The following is a 15,509-nucleotide window of genomic DNA, read 5'->3' as shown; positions in this document are numbered from 1 at the left end:
TAAACAGATAGGATTTGCAAATTTCACTCAGAGCAGGGGTGAGGGAATGGGGGGCTGCTGGGTCAACTTATACCATTGTTGTGAGTTCATTTTTAAAAAGAAAAACTGTAACTGCACCTTTATGCAGATAAAAGACACATCTCTTAATCAGCTAATTAATCCATCAGTGCTCCTTAATCAAAAGTTCAGCCACAACACATACTGCATAGCAACAGAGACATCTTGTACACTAATTACAGGTGTACAAACAAAATCTTCCTACCTGAGACTTGATATTGGTAAGTGAAGCAGGTGCTGTTGAGGGTACAACTTTCTGACTGCGCCATTTCTGGACAGGCTGCGCTTCCCACGGCAGGGAGGCGGAGGATATGTCTGCTTCTGTTTCTCTCCGAGCCTCGGTCACATTGCTGCTTGTGCAGAGAAGAAAGCGCAACCGACGCACATACATGACACATACATACACACATATATATATATGTATATACACACACTTGACTACTGTTTTATGTTATTCTATGCTTTCACTACTTGGCATGTCAGACAGAAATGTTGCACTTTCTGTATGACTTCAATGCTACTACTACAATTACTACTACTACTGATAATAATAATAGTAATAATAATAATAATAATAATAATGGTAATAATAATAATAATAATAATAACAATAATAATAATAATAACAACAATAATAATAATAATGATAATAATAATAATAACAATAATAATAATAATAATAATAGTAATAGTATAAGTAGATTTATCCAGCAATCATTGCTCGAAGACATTTAAACTGATTCACAATGTCAATGTCACCACATGCATGGTGTTATTTCTTTTCTTTGGTAGACATGCACTTCTCAGCCATTTGGTGCACGGCAAACAGTCGCCAGCTGTTATTTTTCCACAGTAGCCCACTCATGTCTTCTGCAGCCGTGTTACTGTGTGCTGTGGGCTTTATTGTCAATCTATTTTTTCTGTGTTATTAATCTTCTTTGTAATTTCTAAAGTTACTGATGCTTGACTGTGAGGCCTCCGCAGACGACTGTTTGAATAAAGGGAATTCATGCTTTGTGTGATATAACCATTGTATTAAGTCACAGTGCCTGGTCCACTAAAAAGGATTGTACAAAAACAAAAACTGTTGCTCTTGTTTGAGGAAACACAATTCTGTTTTACTTTTCTTTGAACTATTTCTCTCTACCAAGAGCGAGCGCAAGCATGATGGCAGTGAGCAACCAATTAAAAGTAGTACCACAAATCTTTCACCCATAAATGAATTGGCTAAATGATATGCTGAATACGGCAGAGCTGCGAGGCGAGTCTCTGAGGGAGAGTAGCAGGAAAAAGAACGTGTACTTCCTTGAAGCATTATTTGCCGCCGTGCTCCTGATTCATCAGAACATGCACTTCAATCAATGTCACCTCCTAATGAGGCTCATCACTGGGAGGCTCATTAATCAACAGCAGTTTTCACACCAACTGTCACTGAAACGCACAAATCTATTTGTACATGACAACACACCATCCTACAATCTGGCATTGAGAGATTAAGAGCTTTCAAATAACAGGCAGGCTCACGCAGTTTCTGAATAGGCTGCAATGATTAAAATCAAGTATCACACAATTAGCCCGCAATATATAAACAATAGCTTGTTAAAGTAGCACCGCTCTCAGACAGAACACAGCTGCGTCATTCTTATGTGCAATGCTGCATGTAATCTACATTTGGCTCATACCATGGCCTCAAATAAAAATGACTATTATTTTTGTGAATGATGGAAAAAAAGGCCAATTACATTAAAAGTAATTGCTAAAAGTGTGAGCTACAGTACGCTAAACCAAAGGTACCAGAGCAGAGATAACCTTTGAACCCTATTTTATTGAACACAAGTTTTCATGATCTGAATTCAAAGGTGTCAAAATAGTGTTCACAAATCCATCCGAATATGTGTTCGTGAGCACTTCTCATTTGCTGAGATAATCCATTCACCCGAAGATTCTGATTGGACCCGTGTGATTATTGCACAGGTGTGCCTTAGGCTGCCCACAATAAAAGGCCAGGTTTATCACACAGCACAATGCTTTTACAGATTTGTAAACAATATTTTTGAGAAATGGGCCTTTTGTGTTTATAGAAAAATCGAAGGTCTTGTGTTAATATTTTTGCTCAGTATGTGTTCACTGGTAAGAGGAAGCTATAGAAAAACCCCGAGAGTGCGCACAAGCACTGTATTGTAACAGGCAGTTTTCTTTTTTTTTTTTTTGGTTTGATGCTGTAACAGTGTCCAATGCAACTTCAATCACTAAGAAAAGTCTTTTTACGGTTGAGATTAGGAAAGCAGTTTATGTCAGTGTAAATCCACATGTTTGAATGACAGTCATGTTTGGAAAATTCAAAGCAAATCTATTAACTCCCTTATACACTTCAAATTTGTAAGAAATATAATTATATTTCATATAACTCCACCTGATTTCGCTTTCGGAATTAAGTCGCAAGGAGAATACAAGTCTGTATGGATTTTAGTCAAAAAAGTTAGGCTGGATATATTTAGTAGGCCTGTTTTGTTAAAGTTTGATTGCTGTAATGCGTTGTTGCAGAAGGAAGTCCATCAGCCTCAAGCTATATTTGTGTGCAGATTAATTTCTACCTATTACACAGTCTAGTCAGTGCTTCAATTTTTTTTATTGCATCAGTCTTGGCTCTTAGACCTTTGAAATCGAGTTTGGGAAGATGATGTAACCAAAGCCCTCAGTTTTTGTTAAGTATTTAAAACTTTGCCTGGGCGCAAGTGCAAAGCTGTATGTCACGGCTCGCGGCTGTGAATCAAGGAGTGTTCTGTAATAAATGAGTGTTTTTTAGCGAATGAAATGAGTAATTGAACAGGATAATGGGAAGTTTTGTGTTGGTGCGCAACAGCATATGATGGAAATACGACGTACACTGTAAAAAAAAGGTTTGTAGAAATTATGGGAAAAAAACTGTCAAATAGCAACAGTCAAAAGCCATAAAATCTAAAATTGTATGTCACCATAGTAAATAATTTTAATTACCGTGAATCAAGAAATAATGCAAAAAGTTAATTTTTACAGTGGTAATGTGCAGAAAATACTTATGCCGGTATTTTGACCATTTAGTGAATTGAATTTTGAAAAACAGAATGTCACACAAAACACCAATTGGCAGTGGATATGTTTCCATCATCGTCTCTTTCTGTCAAATTGTGATGAAGGAGCAATTGAATACTGGGACAGCTGGACGCAGACATTGAGCACACACACACAAAAAAACAAGGAAGTAAGAAGAGGCAGGCATTCACAAAAAGCTCCACCGCATGACAAAAACATGATCAGCAACTAAGTAACTTAACAGAAACTGTTGCCGTTTTCATTCAGACCAGATCTAACACACTAGACAGCTAGGGGAAGACACGGGCCAGGAAAAGGGCTAAACACAGTCTACGAGTTTCCGATAAAAACAACATAAAGGAGAACAGTCAAAAATGAACCAAAAGTCCAATCGCCAAAGTCTACATTGGGAAAAGATGTTCTTTGACTTATTACAGAGCATATAATGGCCGGCTTCCACCAAAGCTTACATGGTGGTATAATATTCCACAGCTAAATGGAACATACTGTACATATTTGCACCAATAATTGCAAGCCTTAATGCGCAATATGCAATGGCTTGAAATGTTAATTTCATTCAAGACACCCAGAGAGGAGAGCGTCATCTAATTCTATAGCATATTATATTGCAAACATTTCCCTGATGTCTAATTACAATGTAAATGTGTTGTTCAGCTTTTCAATGTGATTATACATAATTACCCTATTACAAAAGATACAGTTATAACAAACTATGTGTGTACAAGTAATTCTTTGGGGGACAAAGTACAGCTTGCTATTATTTTACTTGATCATTATGACAGTAAAATTGTACTCTGGAACTTTCAATACAAATACTGCATATTAAAACTTATAAATCAGATGCGGGTGATGTGAAAGTCAGCACTGCTCACTCACAGCAAGAATGTCCCCGGTGTGCTGTAAAAAGAGGTAATGCTAATTTCTAGTCCGTTAGTATGACTTGCTCCCACAAAATATGAATTTGTGACTCAGAATATCAAACATGATTCATGTCCTTTTCTACCAAGCAAACTGCAGACGTCTCAACCCTCCGAACAACTTCATTGCGTTCGTACGGAGTCAGTCAACAGTTTTCCGTTTTGCTATCGAGAATAGCAATAACATTAGCATTCGTCTTTGTAATGAGGAGCTTTACCCAACGTGAGTCGAGATAAACAAGTCGAAGATCTTGTCAATTGCCAGTGTCATCTCCATTGAAGCCGATCACAATCCCACAACCATTTTACATCATCAAACTCTTCTCATACGTCTTCAAACACTCGTTATATTTCATTAACTCGCTACAATAACAGCTTCTGTTGTGCTTGAAGTGAGTGTAAAATATGACAACTGTGTGAAACAGTCTAAGAGAGACGATGTCATGAAACTCATCAATGATCGGCGAGATAGGTGCTAGTGATCAGGTCGCGGATTCTGCGAGGAAGCCTTCGCCGATGTTGGGTGTAATCAAGTGAGTCGATAGGATTGCAAGCATAGCAATCAACTGTGCAATCAATGTGACTTGTCCTCACTTTAAAGAGTTAGGATTAAAAGGTAGCTCAGGAAACAATAATTCTAGTATACTCACCTGCTATTATTTTTTTTTATTCACAAAGCCTAATACCTACTATTTCAGTGTAATTTTTTTTAGAAATTTATGTTCTTGGAGTTGTCGGGTTTTGTGATAAAATGTCATCAAGGACCTATTTAAAAGATGTTCTCATTAAAAGTTACTTTTTCCAAATTAGCCTCTTAATTGCTTAATTTATCTCGATTTTAAATCAAATGGATTAGTTCTAAAGTGGAACCAGAAATAAATGTGAAAACAAATGTTTGCGCAAGAAATAAATAAATACATACAAAAATAAATGTTTCTTACCAGTGGGCAGTTGCTCCAAGGTTCCCAGGGTGACAAGACACAGTCGTTGTGGCAGGCCAGAAAGCAGACCTGTGCTCTGGGTGGCATTTCCTCTTGATCACACTGGCTGTCCTCCACAGTGCTGATCTCCCCACTTGTTCCCTTCTTCACACACCTGCTGGAGCAACAAATGTAGCTGAATTACTCCAGGGTACTCCCAGCTAGGTCTTTCTGGAATACATCTACCAATTTTGTACAGTACAGTAGGTTTTTCATGGCCTCTCAGGCTCAGTTAGTTCTTTTGGAGATCAATTTGTAAACTCTTAACGGGAGTTCCCACTTAAAACCTTACAACAAGTTTTAACCAGGTATGGTTTGGTGCAATGTATAGATAAAATATGTAAGAACATATATTAAGAGGAGAAAATGTGCTTGTTGGGAAGAACGCTTGTCAGCTTGTCTGCACTGACTCCCTGAGAACTCAGTAGTCACTTTTTGGACAACATTCTCACAATGTGGTCTGGTTCAGTGAAGTGTGCAACAAGTCTATACAAAAATCCTATTTCTATAATGGTTGACCTCATTAGAGCTGGGGGTAAGAGGCGGGGTACACCCTGGACCACAAGCCAAATTCAGGGCACATACAGCATTCCACAAAGCAGGAAATGCAAAACGTTGAGTGTTTTCTTGAATCAGCATCACCCTAGTCGTTCATCTGAAGCATTATAAATGCTAGTTTTTGGTGAAAATCTTTGGACGTCTGAAACAGATTCATTGGGATTTCCATTAGAATCTAGCCTTGTTAAAGGTGAAGTCAACCCAAACATATTTTTTTCAAGGATATGTTCTTCGCAGGCCCACTAGTTGAAACAGGGAATTCTTTATTAATATTGCATTTATGGAATATAGCAAAATACACCCATTTTTAGCCATCTCAGAGGGTGGCCATTTTGTCAGTTCTGTAGACTGAAAATGACATCTCACACCCTCAAGGCTCGGATGACGAGCAATCTCGGCTCACCTGTCTTTTGAAGCTGAGCTATCAAAAAGCAGCACTTCCGTTGTCCCGAAACAAAACAAAAGATTTGGCAATTTAAAGGGGAAGTCAATGCATAAAGATTATTTGCAATAAGCTTCAGATTCAGAAAACAGGTGAGCTGAGATTGGTCGTTACCTGAGCCCTGAGCAACTGTGATGTCATTTTCAGTCGACAGAACTGACAAAATGGCCGGCCCCTGAAATGGCTAAAAACAGGTGGATTTTGCTGCTTAAGTCATATTCCACAAACGCAATATTAATCAGAATGCCTTTTTCCAACTAGTGAGCCCGCAGAGAACATGTTCTTGAAAAAAATATATTTGGATTGACTTCCCCTTTAAGTGCGCATGGTACAATAAATAAAATCTCTGCATATATTCAGGGTGGATCAACATTTAACTACTTTGCCTATTTTAAGTAGCACTCATTAGAAGGCAGCTGTTTGCTCTGAATGTTCTCTCTTGCAACTGCGAGCACCAGGACCCGAGCCAATCCAACCCCCCCCCCCCCCCCCGGCGGGTGTTGCCATTCCAACACTGTGCCAAGGCTCACTCGCTCACTGACCTGATCTTGCGGCTTTGCACTCCCTCCCCACAGGATGGCGAGTCGCCCACCGTGTTGATCGTACAAATGGACCAGGGCTCAATCCTCCACTTGTATTTGCTGCATTCACTGTGGCATGGTACAGCTTCATTTACCTGCACACACACAAGGACAAAGACTCATTATGCAGTAAAAGCAGCAGTGTGTGAAAAAAAACCAAAAAAAAAAACCAAGGACGCGAATATATGATATCATGTCACGTAAACACTCCCCCTTGACTATCTACACAGTTGAGAGAAGAGCAGTTCCTGGAATTGGATCGACAAAATTCTAGGCTTGTTTATTCCATCGAGGTCAATAATAGCTCCAATTTCACAGCGAGGTGAGGTTAGGTAGGTTTCAAGCTACATAAAGTGGGCCTGAATGCAGATGAAAGTGTAATGGAATGCAGAGTAAGCCCATCCTACTAGTGTATCGGAAAACATTTAGCTCACTCATGGGCGAATTTAGAGAATGAGAGAGCCGCGCGGTGTGTTAAATGGATGATCATGGTAAAAAGCACCGCAGGTGAGGGTGAATGTTATGCCAATTCACTTTCAGCCGACTGAGGCAGCAAATGTGGAACGTTGACGTAACGGAGAGAAGAGCCAGCGCCATGCTCCTGTAAACACGTTTACGCTCTAACCGTGTAATAGTCGGCTGCAGTGGAAGGTAGACTCCAGAGAACAATTTGTGGAAAAGGCTTTGACAAGCTGTAGTCGCTGTTGTGTGTGTGTGTGTGTGTGTGTGTGTGTGGGTGTGCGTGCGTGCGTGTTTGTGTGTGTCAAGTAGAGAGGGGATGACTGTTGAGCATTGCTTCCCCTCCAGGCTGCACAGATGCCCATTATACACCCTCATCATCGCCCATCTGTCCCTGCAGATGCCCCTGCTGGGTAAACTGGCAAATAGTCTCCTCATACTTGCTCCAACACTTTCGTGGCAGCACATCGGCCCACAGTGTCGCCAAGAAAAGAACGACTTTCAGCAATGTGAGTGTTGGCGACTATTCCCATTTATATACTGCGAAATCATCTCAACCACACAGACAGTATCACAATACACAGACGGAGCAGAATTCTATAGAATATGTTCCCAAGGATGTGTGACATGACACATTTATAATGATTTTTTTTTTTACACTGCAGATGGAAGAGGAAAATACTGAGCCTGGTCTCGCTCTACATTTTCTCTTTTACACGCTATTGAAATGGCGCATACTTGTACGTCACTTGAAGCTCACTCTGAAATGCTTTAGCGGCTATTCACAGTCTATCAAAGCGCTCGAATTCTTTGGAAATGTCAAGTCTGACTCCCTCCAGTGGAAAAGCAGGCGGCATATTGCCCAAATGGACGCCACATAAATCCTTTCAAGCCTACTAGAAGCGCTCTCTGATGAAACTATTGTTCTTTCTCTGAAGTCAAGACAGCGCGGGGTCACAGGAGAATGTGCGAGTTGGACAGATCTTGCATGCAGTTTGTCTTCATTAGCTAAAGTAGAGTTTAAGTACAGAGTGAATGGAACTGACCTGAGCCTGCGTGGATGTCCATATTAGCAGTGCATGACAAGCCCCAGGTTGGGAAGGGAAGAGAAGAACAATGATATGAGCATTAGTTTACTACCTCACAGAAATGTAGAATTTTTGCCTCAATTTCAATTTCTGATGTCACATTTTAAAAAATATACGAGTAATCGTCAAAGGTTTTACAACACCCTAATTTTTCAATTATCTTTTTTTTTAAGTCGAGCAGTTCAAGTCCAAACAATAGCTTGAAATTGTACAAAAATAGTGAACTGCCAGAGGTAACCCCCCACCCAAAAAAAAAAACAGGTGAGGTTACATAAAACTGAAAACTAATATCCTTAACATTTAAAGATTATACAAAAATGTACATTCTCCAGATTTATACCCCATTGAGCCGTTTAGGGATTAACTACTGCACTTGATAGAAGAGTGAAAACAAAGACAGCTACAAGGGCCATACACTTACAAGAATTTCTGCAACTTCCAAAACGATATTTGATTTTCATTGTGGAAAGAATGCCACAAGTGTGCTCAGCTGTTATATCTACGTATATATCTAAAGTCCAGAATAAATTTTGGATTGTACATTGATTCCCTAATTTCTTTAACGGGAACTTGAATTGCTTATTTGTCTTCTGCTTTAGTCGTTTTGCATTACTGAACTGCATGAATTTCAATTTTTGGAATAATTAGGGTGTTCTAAAATGTTTGACCAGTAGTGTATAGTATACAATCAGCATGATTTATATTATATTAGAATTTGTTTGTAATTTGAAACTCAGGGAAATAAATGTGTGGACAAGCAGGACAAATGTTTGTTTTGCATTTTCAGCGAGGCGTTTCTGTGATTTGATTTACTTATTTGGACACTTTATTTATGACTTGCTCACACGAGCGGCAACATATGCAAAATATCCTTCTATAATGATTAAATCTGCAATTAAGAAAGTGATGTGTTTGCCTGATGCTCAGCGTAATCCCCCTTTTAATATGGACGGAATCAACTCACACATTGCATTTATTCTACATCAGCATGGATGGGAAACGGAAAGACAGCTCTCGAAAATAAGAACCGTCCCTCTCAAATTGCAATATGTCCTGGCCGGTCAGTGATCTCATCTCCAACTATTTGTTACTAAAATGACGTCGCCCTTCAATTGTTTTATTGTATGTCCTTGCCTTGAAAACGTGAAAGATCATTTCTCCGAAGAAGACACGGCATTGTTAAAACGCTCGCCTACAATACAGTTGTGCTTTTGGAAACTGCATCTAGAATCATTCAACTACAGCAATTGTGAGGATTCCTCAAAGGAAAATGAGAAAACACCATGTGTTCATCTGCCAAGGCTTTTGAAGACGATGGCACATTGGCATCTAACGCGTGTGAAGGGAAACATGCAGGTATGTTTAATGTGGCACCACTCAGCAGCTAATGAGCCTGCAAACTGTTGTGAACAATGCTCTTTTCCTCAGTCAATATTTGTTTCAGCCGCTGAATGTAAAAGACTGCATAAAAAGGCACCAAGGTGGTGCTATACTGTTAATTAAGCATGTAAATATTAAAAAGGAAAAAAAAACAAAACACTAGAATGACTTCATACATAATATATACTGTATCGTACTTTGCGTTTTTAATGAGGTTTAAGGATGACCGAGCGCTCATTTACTAGCATTCGAGCGATCTTGGATAATTGGCAAAAGCGCAAAGATGACTTAAACTGCTGCAGTTGATTAAAACAGCTGGGCAATGGTTGAGCCCAATTCTGAACTCCGAGAAATTCATTTATGTGAAGACGGTGCGACAAGCCAGCATGCACGAGCATGTGTTTTTAGAATGGCTGTGCGTTCTATATAAACAAGGCCATTAAAAATGAAACTTGTGTTGTCTCGGCTGTTATTAGTTCTATCAGAGAAAAAGACAACACTAACTGTTCCAACTGGATGCATTATCACCTGTTGATATTATTTATCCTGAATGGATGCCTCCACTAAATCAATCGCGCAAATATCAAAAATAAAATAAAATGAAATAAAAAAATCAACTCTACAACAGTACTTTTTACACTACATTATTATTACTATTTTTTATTATTATTATTACACTGGACATGAAGGATGAGTGATTTGACACATGGTGATGTCATTGAACATGAAACGCAAAGGACAAGAGACATTCTTGAACAGAGGTCTAGCGTGAGTGTGGCCCCCCCTTGCCCCCCCACCCCGATTATCCCCCCCGATAGAGTTACCAGGGTGAAGGAAGCAGCCAGTAATTGGCTAGGTCAGGTATACAGTACATGCAGAAATGCAGGAGACTATATTCCTGTAAAAGGGATTACCATTCCACTGTACTTCACTCTACTTTGCCAAATGAATATTTCAATTCCAGTAGGGGAATATTTTGTGATGCTTCACAAAATGTCACGATAATTCCTGATTTAATTGAAATACTACAGGCAAAATCGCCTGGTGCCTTCCCTTGTTTAGGGGCAAGAATAACGTCCAACCGAGTGCTGTTCTGGTGACATTTTATTGTTTGCATCTTCTGTGAGTGAATGCTAATGCAAATTTACGCTCAGATAATCAGTGTTCACTTTGCAGTGACAAGGTGACATGACGGTTCCCATTAAACTGCACTTGCTTGCTTGCTACTTTGAGTGCACCCAAAAATGCCATGCTAAAGCCATGATCGAACATCCCTAGTTGTTGTCGCTTTTCTGTAGATCGATGTCAGCACACAACTGGCATCATCCAAAGTGCCTCAGTTTAACCCCAAATAAATGTCAGATGTCCTAGTAGTTCCTAATGCTATTTTTGCTTGCTAGCTGAAGCCTGAGAGTTTTGTGCTAACGCTGACTCCTATTTGGAAATGATTTAAACATACCGTTTGGAATTATGGCCAAAAAGCTCAACCTTGGCTTCATCAGACACACACATTTCCCCACACTCGTGTCTTGCTTCAAGTGTTTTTTTGCCGCCCTACCCAACAGCTCAAACATATGAGAAAGATGGGCGATTGTTGTCACATGTACAAAACCGAGAGTGCTTGGCAGAAATTTCTGCAGTTTGTTCAATGTTGCTGTTGGCCTCTTCGCAGCCTCGCTGACCAGATTTCTTTTCATCCAATTTGGAGCGACATCCAATTCTTGGCAATGTCACTGTTGTGCAATATTTTCTCCACTTGATGATGGCTGTCTTCAACGTGTTACATGGTATACTCACGCCTTCAAAAATTATTTTGTTCTCTTGTCCTGATTGGTCATTTTAATGCTGTGGAAACTCTCGGCAGACCATGGCTTGTGATCTCGGATGTGACTACAAAAGTGACAGTAAAAGCCGACTACAACAGCTGAACCTCATTGGTTAATCAGAAGCACTTTAAATGGTTGCAGGTGTGTGCTGACTCCCATGTCACATGAATTTGAATGCGACTGGATAATTCTCAGTTAAAAAAGGATGTGCACGCCATATCTCAGTTGTTTTGCATTTGTTTTTTTAATATTTCTTTTTTTTTTGTAGTCGATTTGTAAAGGTTATAGGTCTCCTTAATGGTGGAAAAAGCTGTGAAATGATTTGTCTTGGTCTGATTATGTTACAGCGCGATGGCATTTGAACAGCGGTGTTTAGCCTTTTAATATTCATTGTTACTACGCAGACAACATTATTGTTTTTCAAGCTTAAGTTGCATCACAAACACAAAAACAACCTCTGTTTTGGTTTGGAGCACAGTACCAAACGAAGAGATTTCTTTTCAGAGAAGTAACACAGTACTCTGTTGTTTTTAAATACAACAGGAGCATTGCTCACTCGGAAATAGAAAGCAGACAATATCAGGTAAACACCCTAGCAAACAACATTATTTGCAACGAGTCTAAGGGCAACAACCCAACAATAAGACATGGCAAGAAATTCCAAGCTTAGGTAAAGTCTTCAACAGCTGACCTTCAAAAACTCCAAACAATAATTCTACATAAAGCTTAGGTTAGCAGCAAGACTAATAACAGTGAGAGTAAGCCAGATTCGCCGTACTTTTATTTGTTCTTCTATGACCCGTGCCAAAACCCCTTCGCAGAAAAAGATGATCCCAACAGAGCACTTGCTCAACAAACATCCAATGTCTGTTGACACGAGAAGTGTGAAAACATGATTCACATCAACAAAAGCCCACGGGGATCTTCATTGGTCTTTTAATGACGAAATAGTTCTGATAAAACTCGCGCTACGGGAGGATTCTAGTTTATTGCTTCAGGTGCTGCCATTGTTTGCAAACTTGTAGTTTTTGGCAGAAAACTATGTAACTAAATCCAGAGCTCGCACACCGAACTACTGAAAAGGTTTCCATTGGAGTTTAGCAAGATGGGCTTCCGGGATCACCTCGAGTCCCTCTCCTGCAAAGAGAGATTTCGTTTTGATAGAGGGGCTCTGAAATGTTTGCTTATAAACATATGAATACATTGTTACATATTGGATTCAAGCTATATGGCCATCGGAGGACAGAAATAAGTTGACTGCTTGGATCATAAAAAGTCGACGCCATAATATCAAGAGTCCTTACTGGACTGAGTAAATCATCGAGGAAAAAAAGTATTTTTTTAACTTCATAACTAAATAATTAGCAGTGTTAATAATGTAGCCCTTAATAATGAAAGTAATCATACTTGGAAATAGTTTGGTAAATGACACGTCTCACTATAAGTCAGTAGAAACTGGTGATTTTTCTCAGTTAAAGCTAATCAAGTAATTCTAATTAAATGTAATGAAAGTACGTTTTAATTGAACATCTTTATTATGATGAAAATGATCACCAATAGTAAGTAACTAGTGTGTGGCAGAATTAATTCCAATTGTGACTGCACGTGTACCTGATGCTGTTGACACATGTTGAGCTTGTTACGTTTTTATACTTTTCTGCAGAAAGTCATTTGAATAAATACATTTCCTGTGAAATAATCATCGCAAATCGCAGTGTGTTTGATCTGTGACATGCTTACACAGCGGCACACTCTTGTGTATTTATTTGTGTTCTCACCCACAAAGACACACATCTTCATCTTGTATCCAAAGATTCACTCACGACTGCACGTGTGTGAGGGATTAAAAGCTTTAGGATCAGGGATCTCGATCTTGTCTTCTTGTGAAGAGGAATTAGTTTGAGATTACCAAAATAAAAATACCAGGTATATTGGAAAAATATTGGCACAATGAAATTGTTTTCTAAATGACATGGATTGGAAATAGCTTTTTAGAGTAATACCGGTTATGAATTCTGTCCCCAAAAAACACACACCTGTTTGGATTTCAACTCAATGCACGAAAGTGTTAATGTCCCTACATACAAAGAAAAATCCATAAACAAACATGCAAATCATCAGCTGGCTCCCATGGTGACGATGCATTTACTGTATACTGTTTCCCGCAGCCACGGCAACCCCGTTTCAAGCCACCGTGGACAAAATGGGCTGGTTGTCAAACAAGACAAATCATTTCATAGCCAGATGATTAGATTAGACATTATGACACCATTAAGCAAACAAATCCAGAATTTGCCTGTGTTTTTGTTTATTTGGTGTTGATTAGATTTAGGTTGTCATGGTTTCCCTGTACTTCTTTTTTCATATCTGTCTCTTTAGGTTTTTGTTCCACCTGTTCTTGTTTTCTCAAGGCGTTCCTCGTCTCGTCAGTTTGCTTGTGTTAAGTTCCTTGGTTACTTTCAGTCACCGGGCCTCTTCGGATTATCATTTTTGCTTCGGGAATTTTCTTTCCTATCCCATCCTATCCTATCCTATCCGAGGGAGACGACTTGGAAGTACAGGATCGATCAAATTCTACACATGCTTTGAAAAGGTTCCTGAATGCAACCTGTAAGGCACCTGTAAGCAAAGGTTACTCCTGGTCAACCTTTATGAAAGCATATTACCACAATTCTTTACGGCAGTAATATTTAAAGCAACAGGGTACCAACGTAGAGTAGACTACGTGAAGACGCTTGAGTTTCATGCTCAAGGCTTTAATTTTTTATTTTTTTTTAAAAAAACACTCAGTAAAAAAATAGAAATAAAACATTTTTTGGGCACAAGTGCATGGTCAATGAGGCTAAGAAATATACGTTCAAGGCAAAAGGAAAGGTGTGGTTCCACACAAAGAGAAATAAAATGATAAACATCTTTTTATTAGACAATGGGAAATTACAAAATCAATAAGACGCCATCAGTGATCCCTCACAAAAACAACAATTACCATCTGTATAAATCTGTATTTGATATAAAACATTAGACCAAGATGTTTTCAAACCTTTTGAAAACAATATTTTTTTTCGCTCTATTCTTTAAAAAAGAAGCAAAAATAAACAACGGGAACAATGTCGTTGCACACGTGTGCGCACCCTCTTATAACTGGGATGCGACTGCGTTGAGTCGGCACACACTTTCCTGCCGATTAACCCCAAATATGTGTTTGAGAGATATTTAAACAGGGCCGCTGTGACCACCAGGAATAAAATATAAACAACTTTAGAATACAATGATTGCTATTATTTTCACGACTTCTTTTTATACCACGGGATGCTCTAAGGCCACTTGTTGTTCGTAGAAAGCCTTGACAAAAAGTGAAAACTATGTCAGACCTTGATTAGAATGTGAGAAATGTGAAGGATCCTATCAGATGCTGCGTCAGGAGGGAACCGTAGCGCGCTTTGGAGCCTCGGGGACTCCCCCCAGGGTCAGTCACATATAAAGTGATTGCCCGTGACAAAATTTAGCAAGACCTAACAAAACTTGAATACGGAGACTAAAATCACCAAATTTCAAAGGCATACTAGATTGCAGGCAAACAGGGCTACTGTGGCCGCAGGGAACATTGAGTAAACGTAGGCTGACATTTCACTGTGAGCAAAGGAAACTAGCCAAATTGAGTGCTCAGCCCTTCAAGTCTCTTCATCAACATCTGATTTCACATAATGATTGACTTTACTGTTATAAAGTTACCAAGGCTTTAGTCAAAAGTGATGATGACTTTTCACACAATCTCTCACATTTTCAGAGGTAAAAGTGAAGCAATGGTCTTTGTGCGCATCACTGCTTTTAATCTATGGCAGTCTATGGCATTCAGCGAATACATTTGTAAAGCACCATATATAATTATTGGAAATGCTTCAGTTGCAGCGCTGACAGTACATAATGGTGGTTATCGAGCCACTTGGTTTTCATCAAACAGCAACAAAATTGATATTTGGTGCTAGTGTATGACACACGCACGCACACACACACGCGCACACAAATACAATACAATACACTGTGATATCGATATGTTGTTGTGCCTTAATCGTGAGTAGTTAGTACTTCATCTATTGTGCCAGCTATACTTTATAGCATAGCATCCAT

The 15,509-nt window shown here is 39.1% G+C and overlaps 1 protein-coding gene across 1 annotated transcript in view; it reads right to left on the bottom strand.

Annotated features, from left to right (window-relative positions):
• Nucleotides 1-15,509, bottom strand: part of thsd7ba (thrombospondin, type I, domain containing 7Ba) — a 153,869-nt gene that overhangs the window by 21,541 nt on the left and 116,819 nt on the right. The window contains exons 20-22 of the mRNA XM_086052299.1: nt 6,590-6,723; nt 5,009-5,162; nt 263-407 (exon numbers count right to left, since the gene is read on the bottom strand). Coding sequence (XP_085908425.1) covers nt 263-407; nt 5,009-5,162; nt 6,590-6,723 — 433 coding nt within the window. The remainder of the gene's footprint in view (nt 1-262; nt 408-5,008; nt 5,163-6,589; nt 6,724-15,509) is intronic.

The sequence above is a fragment of the Filicampus tigris genome, chromosome 14, assembly GCF_054856515.1.
Source record: "Filicampus tigris isolate MCC_2025a chromosome 14, RoL_Ftig_1.0, whole genome shotgun sequence".
In the NCBI taxonomy this organism is placed as follows: domain Eukaryota; kingdom Metazoa; phylum Chordata; class Actinopteri; order Syngnathiformes; family Syngnathidae; genus Filicampus; species Filicampus tigris.
This window is presented reverse-complemented; position numbering and strand designations above follow the sequence as displayed.